Here is an 18,136-nt window from a genome sequence, read left to right as displayed (position 1 = left end):
GACAACGAACCAAAAAGGTGGGCATGTGGGGGGGAGAGTTTGCCCGGGGCCGCCAGGCACAGGGTGCTTCGACCTCACTTGGGGCGGGTGGGGGTGAGTGCAGTGACGGGACATCAGGGACACGCTCGGTCAGCGAGTCATTGGCAAGCTCGCTCGACTGATTTGAAGCTCAGTCAGACCCCCCCCCCGAGGTCGCGGCAGATGTGGCGGGCATTGGCCAGCTTGTTTGCAAGTGGGCTTGCTCCCCGGGGACCGCAGGCCTCCCTCTTTGGAGTTGGCCGGAATTCAGACTCGGACACCCGGCAGACACACAGAGATAGGGACTGACGGCCGGACGGACAGACAGACAGACAGGCAGACAGGCAGACAGGCACAAGGGGGAGGGAGCCTCCTGTGGGAAAAGCGACGGTGTGCAGGTGTAGGCTTGGGTGCAGGTGCAGGACTAGGTGCAGTGCCCAACGCACCGCCCAGCGCTTCCAAGGAGCTGGTGCTCGGCCAGTCCGCGAGTAGGCTATCTCTGGGTGTGTCCAAACAGGTACAGTACCGCTGGCTGCACGTCAGTAGCCCAGGCACTATGGTGCTATTGGTGCTATGGTGCTATGCCATGGATGGTGCGGTAGGCCACCCGAAACACCGCACAATCTCCAGTTCCCAGGCTGGTAACGCGGCAGCCGGGAGAACGGAGATATGTCCCAGGGAAACCGGTACTAGACCGAGTCAGGCTGGGGGGGAAGGGCAGGACGGGCAGGACGGGCAATTGCTCGAGCTTCACCATCCGTGACGTTGAGGTGATAACGGGCTAGCTGGCGACGTCGGGCAAGTACCGCACCACGGACACGGCGCGACAGCGACAGATTGATGCAATTGTCGCCGAAAACGCTGGTGTGGAGCGTGCCATTGGATGCTTTTTTTGAGGGGAGGTCCAGTCGCCCCCCACACAGCCTGGACTGGTGTGGGCTGGTGGGTAAATACTGTCAAGGACCCTGTCGCATCTGCCATATGCCATGCCGCTGCCATATGGCAATTCTGTTCCAAGATTCCGCGACCTCGAAAAACAGCTGCCTGGGCCAGCCGCGGCAAGCTGCAAAAAGGGTGCTGCGCAGCACAAGTCGACGCCTGGGACAGGAAAGGCAGGACGACGCAGCACAAAGCAATCAGCCAGCCCAGCCAGCCGACCGCTCAGCCAGCCGGACAGACAGCCATCCACTTGGTTTTGGGCTCAACCGTTGCAGATGAGGCAGCGAAGGTGGAGAGGCAGACGCAGGCCGACAGAAATAAACAAGGCAGTCCGTCTGTGTGGTGACGCGCATTGTCGTGTGTGCCAGGTAGACTAGGGGTTCTAGAAGGAAGCAATGGGGCGGAGAGGGCAGGGTGTGTGCGCGCAAAGATGGTGCAATGTAATGTTGGAGCACTCCTTTTGGTGCAGTTAGGAGGCACTGGGCCGGGGGCAGTCCTGCTATGACGGCAGGGTGCACCCCTCCACTGGGGGGGGGGGCAGCTCCACCGGGACAGACTGCAGACTGGCAGACTTGGAAGCTGGGACGACCTCCATCGAGTGTGAGGTTGATGCGCGGTGAATCACGGGCGGGAGAGCGAGTAAGGAGGCTGAGGGATGACTGACCGATTGTAGAGCATTTTCGCCGTGGCCCTGCGCAGCAGGTCGAAACTGCCGCCCGATGCGGCCTCAGCTGGGTTGGTCGACATGCTGCTGCTGGCGTGTTGACGGCAGGCGAAGAGTCATGAAGGCCCGGTGCGCGCTGATGGACGAGGCAATGACACCATGCGATGCGCTGGTGTGCGCTTCGATGCGTTGCGGTGCGGTGCAGTACGGTGTGGTGTGGTGCGATGGGGCGGGATGGAACGGGGTGTGATGGTCTGAGTTTTGAAAGGCAGGTAGGTAATAAGGTAGGTGATGGGTAATGCTGCCGCCCGAGGCACGGTCGTCGTCGCTGGTGCGCAGCAGACGGTGGCGACCGGTGGTGACGGGTGGTAATTTCAAAGGCAGTTAGGTAAGGCGAGGTAGGTGGTTTCTGTGTCCTCGCCAAGGAGGCTGAAGTCGAGTCGGGTCGAGGCGAAATCGAATCAGGTGGCAGTGGTGTCTGGGTCTGGGCCAAGCTGAGATCAGAGACACCGCCGATGTAATTTGGGTGTGGTGTGTGTGCGTGGCGAATGAAGGTCGCGACAGGCCAGGCTCCGCGGGATTCCCAATGTGGGTTTTTTTTTGTCTGTGGTCTGTGTTCGGAGTCCGTGCCTTGTGCTGGGGGAGTTGCCCGCCCGTTTTAGTGGTGCTTAGTCGACTTCACCACCTCACCCAACTGCACTTCGACTTCAACATCCGACTTTCAATGTTGAACTGGAGTCTCGTCTCGCTGGCACACAGGTCAGCCCACAGGGCTGGAGGAAGGGGTGCGACTCGTGCGAATGTTCGTCCGTTATTGCACCGCAAGTGCCCGCCGCCCGTCTGATCTCGCGCCTTGACTGCTTGAATGAGTGCAGTACGACGGATTGGGCGGGACTGTCGGTGTTTTTTTTGTTGGTGCTGGTCCACGGGGTATGGGCCTAGGAGTTTGAAAAGTTGGGGGAACGGGCGGGAAACTTTGGGTCCAATGGGCCCCTCCCCTCTCCTCAGCAGGCCCTTTGGGCCCTTTGGGAGGGTGGGGCAGGCTCGACAAGGGCTCGCCTGAACCCGTTCGGGCTCCCACGCGACAGACCAGCAGGCGGGCCAGCCAGGCAGGGCAAGGGGGAAGACATCTGACAGTGGACGAGATACATAAGGGTACCCGGGTAGTCCAGCGAGGCCAGAGGCAGCCCCTCTGTACGGTTCAGTACCTACCTCCATGCATACCTATCGATTTGTTGGTCCTAGGTACTACAGCAAGACCATCAAAGTAGACATACGGTGTACTGTTTTGGGCTCGCTCGCTTAATCCGCCTGCGTGCGTGCCTACTTGCGTACCGACCTACCCAACTAGGCGTCCCCGGATACCCAAAGGAGGCCCCCAAAGCTGACATGTCAGCGAGCACAAGCAAGAAGGCGGCCGGTGCCCATTCCTACTCCTTCCCATGTGACGGCAGCATGCCTGGGGCGACATGTCAGGGGCCTGGCGAGAGACAAGAGTGGCATCCAGCCAGCCGTCCAGCCCGTCTGGGGTCCTGGGCGGCGACGGCCCAGGCCTGTAGGCCCGAATCGATCACAATCCAGTCGAGCTCCAACCAGCCTGCCAGCATGCCGTGCCGTGCGTCTCGACACCTCGAACCTCGAACCTCGAACCTCAGCCTACCACAGTAAGGGCTAGGAGCTAGTCTAGGAATCGATAATTCCATGTTCTATTTTTGCCCTTACCCGCCCAGCACCAGCTCGGTACGACTTGCTCCAGGTACAGTACCTGCTTGCGTTCCATGGTTTCAGCCTGTAGCCCGTGCCTATAGTACTGTACAATGTACAGAGTGACAGCTCGGCTTCTTGACCACACACCGCAGCGTCGACAGCAACCCCTTTTCCCCAAAGCCGCGGCACATACCGACTTGTCCACGGCGAAGCCACCCCCATTCTGCGTGGAGAAGGAGCAGCAGCAGCGGCAGGAGTAGCTGCACGAGGAGTAGCAGCAGCAGCAGCAACAAGGCCGCGGCAGCTCCGTGCGCTGGGCTTGGGCCAGGAATACGGCTGACCGAGGAGGCCAGGCCGCATGTCTATTTTGCGTGCTGGACGGACGGCCGTGTCTCTGCGTGTGTATACGCACACACATACACACACACACACACACATCGTGACACCTGTGACTGCGACAAAGGGACAACGCGCCGCTCCCGAGGTAGGACCAATCAAATCGTATATGCAAGTCAGATGGCGAGGAAGAGACCAGATCATGCAAAGCCACACAAATCTCATTTCTCATCTTCCATCGCCCATCAGCATGGACGAGCCACCTGCCTAGTACATGAACCAGCCCGCCCATGCGACGAGGAGCAGGCCGTGGGTTGGTCCTGTCCGAACCTCGATCTGGAAGCTCTCCCGCCTCACTAAGCAACGCATAGTCTGTCTACCTAGGTAGTATGGTTGTCCACGTCCCTAGTCCGGGAATCAGTTGGCCTGGCAGCCTGGCCGGGCTCGTCCTCCGGGCCTATCTTTGCTTCTTCCAAATCATGGGCTCTAGTGGTCAAGGCTAGTCCACCAAGAGGTCAGGCACGGCTGGCCCGAACTTTGGCCGTCCAGGAGCTCTGGACGACGTTCCGATACTGCCTGTCGGATAATGTGCTGGGGTACTATCCTGACCAGCGTTGTACGTCCGTTTCACCGTATCGACGCAGCCCAATCTTTTTTAACTTTGCTGTGTCCAAGTTGGCGCTTCTTGCCCCTACCACAAATGCCCGCATCTCGATAATGCAAGGCAACTGTGATCGCACCACAGGCGACACAGACATAGATAATCAAGCGAGGGGGTCCGCGGGTGTTTGTGGGTGCTGCACACCATTTGCCGGCTGCGCGACCCGACCCGACGGTCGGACCTAAATCGTGAACCGCCAGTTATCATAGCCTACCTATGAACCTCACATTCACATGCGCAATATCCCAGGGCCTCTCCTGGAAGGTTCAGGACGAAGTTTCAGTCCAATTACAGCGCTCGGAAACGCTCTCCGAGCCGGAGCGCGGCGCTCAGCTCAGGGAGATGGGGGCATGGGGATGATGTGCCCGTCCAATCCTCTGCCCCTTTTTTTGACTTTGCCTCGACGTCTCATCGCGCGTGGATCGCCCACGAGGTTGCCACGTTTCCGATGAATCGAGGCCCTTCCCGTGCGCGCCTCTGCTTTCCTCGCTCGACCCGGGGGCAATCCCAAGCCGCGGTGCCCCGGAGGTAACATCAGGCGCAGGGCGCTGCCACGAGGGGCACAAACGTGTCTCTCGCCGCGGGGAGCTCCTTCGACGCGACATTGGGTGAAATCTGGAAATTTCGGTCTCGCCACAACGCTGGCTGTTTCGCGCCGCTCATTACACGACGCCGGGGGGACAGGACTCGTGTGTGCCCAAGCCACAATGTTGGGCCGCCTCTTCCCCTGCGCCATATATCACACCGTCTTAATGGCGAGCCTGCGCGCGGGATCAAGCGGTCGGAACGTGCCATTATTAACTCGCCCGGCTCAAACATGTGTCTGCTGACTTTGCCTGCCAGCGAGCAGGCATAAGGAATTGTGAAACATTATGGTGCCGTACGACTCGGGGGCTGGGGAGGCGAATACGACGGTTAAGAGACCTCAGTCGCCTGGAAGCTGTCGGCCAAAGGGAAACATTTTTTGACTCTTTGAGATTAACCGGCTCGGGAGAAGCAGCAATGCTTGTGTATTCCTTGGCTGAGCGAGAGTCTCATCGCGCACATGCACACACATGAGAAATGGAAGGTTTCCAGACAAGGCGCCGTCTGCTATTGCCTGGCTGTGAGCAGCCAGACCTGAGTACTTGAACAAGGCACAGACGATGTCAGTGAAGAGAGCGAAGGCGTCGTGCCTGGAGACGGAACGACTGGGGCATCCTCCTATATCCCGCCGGACTAATGTAGGAATAAGGATTCAATACGCGAATATCACGTAGGTCATTGAGAGAGGCTCTTGCGCCGGACTTGGGGATCGCATAGGGGGGCACCAGCAACAAGGCTTTGTATCTTTCTCCAGTGCGAGAATCAATGATTCGTTTCATTCTCGGTATCTCTGGTCGTAACTGATTCTCTTACGCCAGCTTCAAAACCCCCATATTGTCCCCACGCATCCCGTCCCTTCGGCGCCAACCCTCTTCACTCCATCTCCGCCAGCGACTTCTTCAGGTTCACCTCGATATGTCCGAGGATCCTGCCCACCTCCTCCTCCCCGATCAGCTCGCTCAGCCAGCAGACGACCCAGGGGCTCAGCATCTCATGCTCGTAGACGCTGGCGATGAACTCGGCCTTCTCGTCGTAGCCGGGCATGTATGCGTCCGACGCCTGGAACAGCCAGAGGTCCTTGACCCGGTGGTACTTCTTGACCTCCTCCTTCAGCTTGGCCTCGGCAAGGCGGCCCACCCAGACGACGCGGCGGCGGCTCGGGTGGAGGAAGAGCGCCTTCTTGATGTCGTCCTTGATGGGCGCCGGGTACCAGAACCGCGGCTCGATGTCGGGCTCGGGGCTGGGGCTGGGGCTGGGGGTGGTGCCGGCGGGGGTGGTGCTTTTCTGGACCCGCCACTCGTACTTGACGGGGAGGGGGTTGATGAGGCGGCGCGAGGAGAGGTCGAAGAGGTCTTCGTTGTAGAAGCCCTTGGGGGGCTTCGCGACCTTGTGGACCGCCTTGGTGTTCGCCATTTTTTGGCTTTTAGGAGGAAGGGAGATGGGGTCGGGTGTATTCTTCCGCTTCAGTGAAGGAGGCGGGAGGTCGGCGGCTTTGGTGACGAACCTCCGGCGGATGCGAATCTTCTTGATGCTCCGAGCAGGCGTCGGGTATTCGTCCTCGGCGGCTCGCTTCATTTTGAGTAGTGTGGTAAGTTGGGGTGATTGGTAAGGTAGGTGACTTAGAGGGTTGGGTGACTGAAGCTCTGCTCGCTGGATGAGTCTGTCTTCTTGGATGAAGAACAGCAAGTGAGAAGGAGGAGACGAAAGTTTTCTTTTATATGTGTTGGCATCTGAGGAGTTGCCGCATGTCGAAGTCCCATTCAGAAAAAACGGAACAATAGGATGGTAGTTGGAAAAGCGTATACGATACACCCGGCATCCCAACAATGACTTTCCCCTCTATTGCCCAAATATCAGACTAATGAGAAGAGGAAGCTGGCAGATCCCATTTGCACAGAATAGAAACTAGGAAACGCGTCCATTTGCTTTCGCGAGGGGCCCAAGTTCTGTTTCCTATATGTTCTTCTTTTATTCTGCAATCGATGTTGTAGCAATACTCGAGACCTATTCTCCTGGCACGAATTAAACATTGCTGGTCGCGTGTGACGAAGGGAGAGCTTGCATCAATAGCACAAAATGCAGAAAGATGTTCAGCACCGGCAAATGAGTAAGTCGACGTGAGTTCTCTTGATGAACAGCATAGCCAAACCTGGAAAAGAATAGAGAGAAGCCCAGGAACAATAGAACACTTGCAGGGCTTGTCTGAGTACTCGAATCAAGCCTTGAGAGCTTTTCCACGAGAACAAGGCATGTAGCGCTCTACTGTCTGTATTGCGAATCCGTAGGGGGCGACCTTAGGGGCCCTAGCTCAAGGCAACAGCTTGAGAAACATGTCCCTGTGGGTTGTCAGTCACAGGATGGTTTCCACAACATAGCATCCAATTAGACAAACTGGTATATGATCACATCTGATAGAATAAACGTTTGAGTCACAAACTGCTGAGAACAAGGGAAGACAGTGAGCAAGTCAAAGATCATTTCACGGATGGACCTAGCTATGTGTCAAGTTCGTCAAAAGAAGTTGAAACGAGGTTTGAGCATCAGGACAATGGCAATCCTCATCAGCCGAAATTTTGCAAGCTAGGCATGAGCACCATCGGTGTGACTGAGTCTTGAAAGCAAACCCTGAAACAAAGTTCCGTGAATGTCGAGGGCAGTAAACGGTGAACCAGTGCGTGTCAGGTCCAAGAGCAAGGACCAAACGGTCCTTCCTCCAGATACCTTGGCAGATGCCCCGGGAGTGAACGAGGTTCATCATGTCCTGGTGTTCGGGATGTGAGGTCTGAGGAGGCGCGGCTCATTTGCGTAGCTGGGAAGGCCGAACGGTTCCAGACGGCACTGGACAGAAAGCATACTCCAAGTTAAGGGTCACGTATCATAGGAGCTGTTGTAATTAGCACAAAACTGGTAGCAACCTCTCAGAGAACATCATGCCCATTACGACACAGAATGCCTAGGCTTACACTCGAGGCTTGCACTGAATGACAATTTCACGCTCTTCAATCTTGGTACGGCAGATGAGAATTAATTGTCAAGTTTGCCCCCTGAAAAATGGCTTGAATTTCCAACGTGAGGCGATCTCTCATGGAGAGCCTATGCTTGATGTTCCTGTCCATGCGAAGATAGACCCCGGTAATGGCTCCCTTAGCTTGTCAGCACCATGCCTTACTACTTCAGCTTTGCCACAAGGTCCCGCAAGCGGGAATCCAGCTCTGGGGTCATGCCCGGAACGTTCTGAGCCATGGGTGGAAACATGGGATCGCGGGCTAAGTCATATCCTCCTGTTAGAAACTGACTTTGTCTTGGGAATGGGACCCAGGAGACGCTGACATGGGAAAAGGGGGCCCTCACGAGTCTTGAAAGATCGATGCTCCAGTCTGGTGGTTACTGTCGCGTACTCGTCCCTCCACTTCTGATTGTTGAGCCAGCTGGTAGGCGCTGCTGTCTCTGACATTGTTACGTCGCCATTCGCGCCGTTGGTGGCCGGTGGAGGTTGACTTGGATTGTGACTCTTCGGGGTGGGCGTCTGCGCTGGGCTGTCGAGCATGATCGCGTCTGAACTCATAGTCAAGTGTAGTTTTCTGTTTTGACGGCGAGATACGGTATCAAATTCTTGACGTGTGACAGAGCCCTGATTTTCCTTGTTTGTGAGATGAGAATGAGTTGAGAGATGTGGTGCATCGGCCTAAGAAGCTCAGATTGATGAGTCCACCGCAATGCCTTAGTTAGTTGGAGTGACGTTGAACGGGACCTTGATGGGTGCCCCACCACTTCAGATCCGGACAGGGGATCCCTGCACAAGCACTGTGTGTGGAAAACGAGCTGCCGCCCCCCCCCTGTCGCTTTGGTTAGCTGTCCCCCCCCGCACCAAAATTTGGCTGTGAACGCGGAATACGCACTAAGATCCTTAAGGATACCCTTATTAACATTATTACGCACTTAATTTAGCAAAAGAAAGGTTATTATAACTTCATTTTATGTATATCTTTAAAATAATTAAGAGTAATAAAATTAACTTAAGCTTATTATATAAGGGAGTATATGCTTTGCTAACCCTAGCTTAAGGTAATTATAGCCTATTTAAATTAACTAAGGACTTATTTTAATAATCCTTAAAAAGCAAAAGCTTAGCTATTGTAATTATATATTTATTTATAATATTAAGTTATTTACTTTATTAATAAGGTATATATTAATTAATTAATAGCGTTATTATATATAAAGAAGCTAATAATAAAGGTAAAGGTTATTGTTATTATAAAATAAAAGCTAGCAGCTTAATTAAAGCCCTCTTAAGATAAGTAAATAGCTGCTTAATATGCTGCTTAATATATTATTAAAAATATTAAGGAGATTGCCCTTAAAACCATCCCTAATAAAAATAATGCTTTAAGCAGCTTAAATAAAGCTAAGAGTGCTTATATTAATTAAAAAATGTTAAATATATTTAAATTACTGCTATTAATTAATAATGTTAAAGGTAGCAATATTAAAAAGTTAAAAAGCTATTTTCTGCTAAGGAAGTTATTAGGGAAAGCATTTTTAATATTATATATAAAAGTTATTAATATAAAGGCTTTTTTAACACTGCTAATAAAGCGATAAAGCTTTGCATTTAATAATGGTAAATATAAGGCTTTTAATATTAATTTATTATTTAAAAATCTTTTTTTTAAAATAAAGAATTAAGTTAAGGCTAAGCTTATTAATATAAAGAGTATAATAATTAAGTTATTATAAGTCTTATTTAAGATAAGTTATTAGCTTTAAATAAAAATATTCTTAGTTTAATTAAATATAATAAAGAAAAATAAAAGGCATTTAAAGGAAAAACTTTTTAATAATGAAATTATAAAGATGCTTTTATTAAGTAAGGATTTTTATTATTTTATAATTATATATATTTATAAAGTAATACTTTTAATAATATAAATAATGCTTTATAACATTATAATGTTAAGGTAACTAAGTATTAAAATCTTTTAACCTTTTTTATTAATAAAGTTAATACTTAGCTTAATAAATAATTTATTAATAATTAAGCGCTTATAAAGTATCCCTTTAATAAGAAAATTATTATTACTTTAAGGCTTTTAAAAAGGGTTAATTATTGCTTATATAATAATTATAATAAATAATAATTATTTATTTATTTTTAAGGCTTATAAAAAATTAATATAAATATAATAATGCTTTAAGGGTTTTTATTATAAGGTTAATTATTATTATTATAATAAAAAAAACTCTTTATAATAATAATGTTATATTAAGAAAGATAGTATATATATAAATATTGCTAATATTAATTTAAATTTATAAGTATAAGCAATAATTAATAGCAAGGCTGCTGTTTAAGGGCCTTTAAAAGAGCTTTTTATTAAGTAAATAAATATTACTAAAGTTAATAAGAATAATAAGGAACTTAATAATAATAATATTAGCCTTATATATAAGTAAAAAAAGCTTAAAAAGGGTAATAAGTAAAGGGAAAGTAATATTAATATAATGGTTAACCTATTAATTAATTTTTATGCCTTTAGCTTTAAGTATAAGCACTTAATAATGTTATTATTAGCGCTATTAACGCCTTTATTAATATACTTATTAAAGGGCTTTAAAAAGCTGCTAATATTATTAATATTAATAACTTTTTATTTAAATAGCCTTATATATTATTATTAACTGCTTATGCTTTTATTATTATTATTATAAGTATTTAATAATTAAAAGGCTCTTAATAAAGACTTTATATTTAAGGCCTTATAAAAGCATTTTTATATATTGGTAGAAAGAAGGTAATTAATAAAGTTGCAAAAGGTTATAAAGCGTAAAAGCGTTAATTTTTAAGCCTTATATTTAAAGGAGGATATTTAATTTAATGAAAAAAACTTAAATAGTATTAAATTAATTAAAAGGCTTATAAAGTTATATTTAAAGGAAAGGGAGGACTTTTTTAGGCTTTTTAAGAGTAATAAAGAGGAGAAGGGCTTATTGCTATTATTAATGCCGGCATAGGATGAGAATTATAATTTTTAATAGGTGAGAAGCCTTTTAATATTAATTAATAATGTATTAATATTAAAGAGTGAATTTAAGGCATTTTTTAATGAATTTTAAGCATTTAATTAATGTTATTTATAAGAGAAAGAGTAGTATAGTTAGTAAAAGAGTTAATAAAGTAGTTATATGTAAAAAAAAAGTATTTATTTAAGTATTTAAAGAGTTAATTAAGAAAATTAAGGATATTTCTTATAATAAATTATTAACTATTCTTTTTTAATTGCTTTAATAATACTTTTTTTTTATTAACTTTCTTATTATTAAAAAATTTATTATAAATAACCTTATTGTAATACTTTTTTCTTTTTATTAATATTATTTTTTTTACCCTTTTTTTAACTATATAGCATTTTTATTGCTCTTTATTACTATTATTACTTTTAAATCTCTTTTTTAATATATATATATGGCGGAAATATTCCTTAATTGCCTTTATATGCTGATTAACTTTTAAAGTGCTTAAGTATAAAAAACTTATAAATTTCTTATTATTATTATAGTTATTTATTTTATATTAATATTAATAATAAATATGCCTTTTTAAATTCTTAAAATATGCCTTAATTAAGTTAAAATTAAAGGAGTATGGCAGTAAATATATTAGCTAAATACTTCTTGCCTTAATAGCTGCATAAATAGTATTATTATAATGTTATAAAGCATTATTTATTATAAGCATTAATTAAGGGCTTGGGTAAGCATTTATTTAAGGGAGAATTTTTTTAAGAAGCTATATTAAAAAGAATTTCTTTATTATATACTCTTTATATATTATAATATTAAGAAAACTGTTAATTGTAATTGCCGGTAATAAATAAAAGTAAGCGCCTTGCTTAAGAAGACTTTTAACTTAAAGAATATACTTTAATAATGCCTAGCTTATTCTTTTTATATTATTATGCTTATTAAGTCTTAATTTATTATAAAAGATAAATATTTTAGCAATATATTATAACTTAAAAATCTTAAAAAAATAATAGCTTTAAAAGTTTTTATTGCGCTGCTAAGTTAATATATATATTTGCTTATTAATTTAATTGCATGCCTTAAGGGCCTTTGCAATAATTAATATAATAATATTAATTTAGCATGCCTTAGCAAGAAAGCATTATATTTTATTAAGGTATATATTTAGCTTATTAAGGAAAAGATCTTTAAGCTTTTATATAATAATAACTAGGTATTAATAATACTTAAAGGGCTTGTTATGTTAAAGAACGTTATATACTTTTAAAGCTTATTATTTTAATTTAACGGCATTTAATGATAATAATAAGGGTATGCTTAGCGCTATAATGTTTGTAATTATAATCCTTTTTTAATATTGCTAAATTATTCTTTTATTGCATTAAAATTTAGCTTGCAGCTATTTATTTAATAGCAATGAGTTTAAGCGTAAATAGAATTGCAATATTTATAACTTTGCATTTATTAGGTAATAATTAGCCATTATAATAACCTCTTTTTTGCTAAATTAGGTGCGTGGGCGATGTTAATAAGGTTGTTTAAAGAATCTTAGTGCGTATTCCGCGTTCATAGCCAAATTTTGGTGCGGGGGGGGACAGCTAATCAAAACGACAGGGGGGGGGGGCGGCAGCTCGTTTTCCACACACAGCAGCTGCCAAACACAGCCGCAACTGCTCCCGTCTGGGTGGTAGTAGAGCCAGCTACCAAAGGCACATTCGCAATGGCTTTGAAGGCAATCACTCCTACGGATTGAACAAGCGCAATAGCATAGGGACTTTGTGTCTCACAATATTTTGCTGTGACCAACAGCAACGACTAAATTCTTTTTCTTGCCTACAAAATCATTTTACCATCACAGCGTAGCGAACACGATCGAAGGTCGCCAGTTTTCCTATTTTCTGCGCCACATCGGTCCTCAACTGAGTAGGCTTACTTGCTGTAGGTGAGACCACCCTGGGCCCGCTTTTGCAGACCGTACTTCTTGAGGCGGATGGATGTGATGCCGATGAACCCAGTCGTGTCCTCGGGGCTGAAGTTGTCAAGAGTGTCCATGGAGGCCTCCTCGGCATCATACAGCTTCTCGGTCTCAGAGCTACGGCCCAGCACATAGGCATTGCCCTTGTAGAGTCGGAGGCGGACGAGACCGTTGACACGGTCCTGTGCGGCGATCAGGCAGGTGTCGAGCCACTCTCGCTCGGGAGAGAAGTACATGCCGTTGTACAGAAGCTCGCTCCACTTCTGGGTGACAAAGGTGTCACGAAGGGACCGCAGCTGGCCGTCCAGGACAAGACCCTCGAGGTCAAGATGGGCCAGGCGGAGGATGGTCATGGCGGGTGAGTCATAGCAGCCGCGAGACTTCAGGCCGATGAACCGGTTCTCGACAATGTCGATACGGCCCACTCCGTGAAGCTTGCCCAGGGCATTGAGCTTGGTGAAGAGCTCGACGCTCTCGGTGTAAGTCTTCCCATCAGCGAGGGTATCCAGCTTGACGGGGATTCCCTTCTCGAATGTGATGTTGATGTCCTCAGGCTTGTTGGGGGCGGTCTCAGGGTCGTCAGTCATTGTCCACATGTCAGTAGGGGGTGTCTGGTCTGGATCCTCAAGCATGCCGGCCTCGTAGCTGCAGTGGGCCATGTTGGCGTCCATGGAGTATGGCTTGGCCTTGGTGCTGGAAACAGGAATGCCCTTCTCCGCCGCGAAGTCGAGCAGGTCGTTACGACCCGCAAAACGCTTGAAGAAGGTGGGGTCACGCCATGGTGCAATGACCTGTGATGCTCCTTGTCAGACATACTCTTGTGGGGCCGATTTCCCAGATTGGCATACCTTGATGTCGGGGTTGATGGTGTAGAAGGCAAGCTCAAAGCGGACCTGGTCGTTGCCCTTGCCAGTGCAGCCGTGAGAGACAAAGTCACAACCCTCCTGCTCAGCAGCTGGAACAATAGTCAGTCAAGAAGTCTATCTTTAGATGAGTCATCCCAGGCTTCGTTCGTATACGCACCTCGCATTTGAGCGCGGGCAATGACCGGACGGGCCAGAGATGTTCCAAGGAGGTATCGCTGCTCGTAGATAGCGTTGCACTGAATGGCGCGGAAGCAGAGCTCATCCACGAACTCCTTGCGAAGATCCTCGATGATCCTTTTCTCGATATTAGTATAAGCGTCATGGGCTGGCTGTGCTCTTGAGGCAAGCAACACGTACATCTTGGTGGCACCGATCTTCAGGGCCTTTGCTCGAACCTCGTCCCAAGGCTCGTCCTGGCCAACGTTGGCCAGGAAGCACACAACCTCGTATCCCTGCTCCAGGAGCCATCCGAGGACTTTGGAGAAGGTATTAGTTTAGCTAATGTGGTTGGGAACTGGATCTCCACACTCACTGGTGCTGGTATCAAGGCCGCCTATATAAATGCTTAGCGTTCGTGGTCATCCTCTTACTTGAAGGGCCATTGACTCACCAGAGTAGGCCAAGCACACCTTGCCCTTCGCCATTGTGATTATTTCTGGGGTGAATGAGCTAATTGACAGTCAGTTGACGAGCTACAAGTAAGTGCAGAGCAAGGTAATGAGGCTGAGGGAGGAAGTTGATCGAGACTGAAGGGTAATAGTTGGGGCTCGAATTTCAATGACACCAAGTTACTCACATGTGGAGCTGTAAAGAGCAAGGGACTGAGCTCAGGAAGGATGACTGGATCTTGGGAGATGCTGAAGGAGGAAGAGATTATGACTACGACAATAACATGAGACGGAGACCAGCGAAATTTCAACGAAAATTCCTGGGCGAGATCGGTGCCCAGCGGTGTACTTAAATACAGGAGCTGCAAGTTGCTGCAGGCCGGGGATGGGAAAAGTTTGGAGGGGCAGCCGTAGAGTCACTGATAAGCACGAAATGCAACAATGGAATCCCTGCACCTCAGCCGATAAGCCCCGCGTAACCTGGCAATCCCAGGCGCGCTAAAAATACAGGGAGCCAGCCCGCTTGCGGGTCGATGTCCTCGGTTTAGGGGCTGGCCGCAAGGTTCAATGGTTTGTTGCTTCGAATTGGACCACCACATTTCACACACGTTCATCGACGCCGACCCTCAACTTTCTTCTCGATGCTTCACCAACGAACAAACGACACATTGCTCACCTATAAGATATCGAACACATAGTTAGCAATGAGCGAGCTCCGATAGCGACACTAGAGAACCATAGAAGACTCTGACCCTACAAGCACCGGCTACAAAAAACACACAAAAATGGGAAACCAGAAAATACCCGACGCCTGGGACGAGGACTGGGAGACGCAGGCCGACAGGGCTGCCCAGGCAGAGGAAAAGGAGCCTCCTACAGCGCAAGCACCCAAGAGCAAGGCGGAGCGCTGGGCAGAGCACCGCGAGCTGAACCGCCAAATCTGGGAAGCAGCGTATGTTTTCCCGACTCCTCAAGACATCTGCCCTTCAGACCACTTGTGCTCACACCCCAGCCCAGTGAGGCTCCCCCGGAGATGTATCATGTAGCCGCCACCAGCAATGTGCCACTCACCCAGGGCTTCAAGCCGCAGATGAAGCTCCTCAGCCGCAAGCCGCCGCCCACGACAGTGAAGACCAAGGACCCCGTGACGGGCATGGAGAAGCTTACCATCCAGGACGACGTCGAGGAGGAGGACGAGAAGCCGCCGCAGCCGACACCAGAGGAGATCAGGGAGCGCGCCAGCAGCGCGAGCTCGAGGAGAAGCAGCGCAAGTACGAGGAGGCGCGCGCCAAGATATTCGGGGAGTCCCCCTCGGGGGTATCGTCAGGGGCCTCTACGCCGGGCACCACAACACCCCCGCTCGCGGGGGAAAGCGGCCGGGGGAATTACCGGGGGCCGGGGCCGTGGGCGCGGCGGGAGGGGCGGCCGCGGCGGCCAGCGGAACCAGGAGAACTACAACAAGGCCGAGGTGCAGGACCGACGACCAGGTAATACGGGGAGTCCATTCCGGGAACTCTTCGACCCTGACGCTGGCTCGAAGCCAGGATCACGTCAACAGCGCGGGGTTGGCACAGCGTCACCTCCTCGTGGCCCAGAGCATGCGATTCGAGCGCCGAGGGGGCCAGATGACAGCGGGCGAGGTGGGTTTGGATTTGCCAATCGTGGCGCCAAAGAGGGTTGATTGCATTTCAGTATGTCTGTGCTGAACTACCATCCTCCGCCAATCTTTCCCGCCAGTTGGACGACATTTGCCTTGTCGTCGTTGTCCTTCCCGACGTCACTGATTACCTCCCGGAAGCTCGTGCACGCCAACCTCGCCAGATCTATGCCTGTCATATCCGACCAATGCGCAAGGGTATCTCGAATGTATGAAGGACAAATTCCATCAACCAAATCTTCTGCGCCACCTCCATTCAATGCAGATAAATCAGCGTCGTCCATCTCCGAGTCAGAAGCAGAAAAGTACGCCTCGTCGACTTGTGCCAGCCACTGCTTCTGCTCCTCTGGGCCGGGGTTAGAAGTCCAGCCGTTGCGCTCCACGACCAAAGAGTCCGATACCTTCACCTGGCCCCCACCGTTGGTGCAACCGCCCGGGCAAGCCATCACCTCTATATAACCATAGTCCAGGCTCTTGCCCTGCGCGGCGGGCTTCCTTGCGGAGCCGAAAGGTCTACCACCAGGCATCCTCGAAGCCTTGGCTGGTTTCAACTTGCGGACGATATTTTGGATATTGCGGAATCCGTAATATTTCGCCGCCTTGAAAAATGGCTCTCCCGACTGGGAGACGATGACGTACTCGACCACGTCCACATTACGGCCCCTCACAGCCTGGAGCTGTGCGCCAGGGTTCCTGAACAGCATGTCCTGCAGGATGAAGTGGAGATTCCCACCTGAAGTACCCGAAGCCGGAGACTGGCGTTGCCTCCTTCGCTGAGGAAAGAGGAATTTGTGGAGCTGCGGGTCGGGGAAGGGAGTGGTCGTCTGTGATATTGGAGTTTTGGGTAGACCAAAGAAGTCGATATCTCTGGATTCTGAGAGCATCAACACCTCTTTGCTGGTGATGACACAATCGACGTCTCGTACCCCCCGCCCAGGCTTGCCATCACCTGCCCACACACTGTCGGTCAGCTCTTCCCGGCTGGCCTCCAGCTTCTTGTCGAGGCACGGCATAACCGCCAAGTGCCATATCCGGTCCGGCGTTATTCCCAACTTCTTACTGAGCGTCGTCTTCAGAAGCGTGCCCATCAGCGCCTGTGGAGACTTTACTCTTGACAAGTGAGGGAGGACGTGTGGATGTGTCTTCTCGGCGTAACATATCCAACCCGGACATGACGATGTGAGAATGGGCTTTGAAATCGCCGCGTCGCCCTCCCGCACCTCGTCGGCCCCTAGGACCAGACAGGCCTCGCGGGCCGTATTCGTGTCGACCACCCAGGCGAAACCGTTGTTGGACTTCCCACCGGCCCTCAGCCCCTGCTCGCCCCTCAGCAGCTGCTCGATCATGTTCCCCGCCTGGCTCTCCGTCGTGCCCACCCCGCAGGCCGCAGCCAGGCTCGCCCTGGTCTGCGGGCTCACACTGGCCACGAACAGCTTCGCGTTCGGGTCCTCCAGGCCGTCGACGCTGAAGCGCCCCCTTGCGTCGGGCCCGCGCACCTTTAGCGCCGAGGCGGCGTCTAGCACGCTCAGGACCTCATTGTGGCTCTGAAGACTGACGAGGACGGCCTCGGCGGATGTGACGCAGCCAGAGCAGGCGAGGCAGTCTGTGAGTGAGATCTTGGAGGGGCCGTCGGATGACGTGGCTGTGGAGCCTGTGGGTTGTTGCTGGCCGCCGAGGATGACTTCGTGTTCGAGGGACGAGGGACCGTCTTGAGGCTGGGACGGGAGGTTCTCGATGGGCTTGATGCAGGCTACGGAGGGGGAAATGAAGTCGTTTAGGGCGTCGGTTGAGAGGATCGCGGACATGGTGGCGGGAGGGTGGAGTTGTCCAAGGGTCCTCAGAAGGCTGAAAGTCGCGACCAATGCAGGTGGCGAGGGGCAGCTTCTTGCAGTAACGGGGTAGAGACGCAGAGTTAAGTTGGGTCCATGCGATGTGGTAGAATCAGCCGCCCGTCAAAACATGCAAGGTTTCAAAAGTTAAGAAGTTCGTCGTCATGTATGTGTTTGCGTACGTGAAGTGAAAGGAATGCGTCAAGGTGAGCGATTGGATTCTGCCGGAGATACCTAAATTAACCAGTTTGCTTGATAATGCGA

General features: G+C 49.3%; 5 protein-coding genes across 5 annotated transcripts; 1 reads left to right on the top strand and 4 right to left on the bottom strand.

Moving 5' to 3' along the window:
• Positions 1-5,783: 5,783 nt before the first annotated feature.
• On the bottom strand, positions 5,784-6,485 carry INS49_008567 (uncharacterized protein; the record flags this gene model as incomplete). The annotated part of the gene is made up of 1 exon (XM_043169307.1): positions 5,784-6,485. The coding sequence occupies one exon, from the start codon at positions 6,483-6,485 to the stop codon at positions 5,784-5,786; it is 702 nt and encodes a 233-aa protein (XP_043026987.1).
• Positions 6,486-8,078: 1,593 nt separating this feature from the next.
• INS49_008566 (uncharacterized protein) lies at positions 8,079-8,475 on the bottom strand (the record flags this gene model as incomplete). Its single annotated transcript, XM_043169306.1, has 2 exons — positions 8,079-8,176; positions 8,262-8,475. The coding sequence occupies 2 exons, from the start codon at positions 8,473-8,475 to the stop codon at positions 8,079-8,081; spliced, it is 312 nt and encodes a 103-aa protein (XP_043026986.1).
• Positions 8,476-12,866: 4,391 nt separating this feature from the next.
• On the bottom strand, positions 12,867-14,422 carry INS49_008565 (uncharacterized protein; the record flags this gene model as incomplete). Its single annotated transcript, XM_043169305.1, has 6 exons — positions 12,867-13,703; positions 13,761-13,867; positions 13,936-14,072; positions 14,136-14,253; positions 14,311-14,331; positions 14,389-14,422. 6 exons carry the CDS (start codon positions 14,420-14,422, stop codon positions 12,867-12,869), a joined length of 1,254 nt encoding a protein of 417 aa, XP_043026985.1.
• Positions 14,423-15,171: 749 nt separating this feature from the next.
• INS49_008564 (uncharacterized protein) lies at positions 15,172-16,067 on the top strand (the record flags this gene model as incomplete). Its single annotated transcript, XM_043169304.1, has 2 exons — positions 15,172-15,338; positions 15,404-16,067. The coding sequence occupies 2 exons, from the start codon at positions 15,172-15,174 to the stop codon at positions 16,065-16,067; spliced, it is 831 nt and encodes a 276-aa protein (XP_043026984.1).
• Positions 16,068-16,093: 26 nt separating this feature from the next.
• INS49_008563 (uncharacterized protein) lies at positions 16,094-17,848 on the bottom strand (the record flags this gene model as incomplete). Its single annotated transcript, XM_043169303.1, has 1 exon — positions 16,094-17,848. The coding sequence occupies one exon, from the start codon at positions 17,846-17,848 to the stop codon at positions 16,094-16,096; it is 1,755 nt and encodes a 584-aa protein (XP_043026983.1).
• Between the last annotated feature and the right edge of the window lie 288 nt (positions 17,849-18,136).

The sequence above is a fragment of the Diaporthe citri genome (assembly GCF_014595645.1).
Source record: "Diaporthe citri strain NFHF-8-4 chromosome Unknown scaffold_3, whole genome shotgun sequence".
Classification (NCBI taxonomy): domain Eukaryota; kingdom Fungi; phylum Ascomycota; class Sordariomycetes; order Diaporthales; family Diaporthaceae; genus Diaporthe; species Diaporthe citri.
This window is presented reverse-complemented; position numbering and strand designations above follow the sequence as displayed.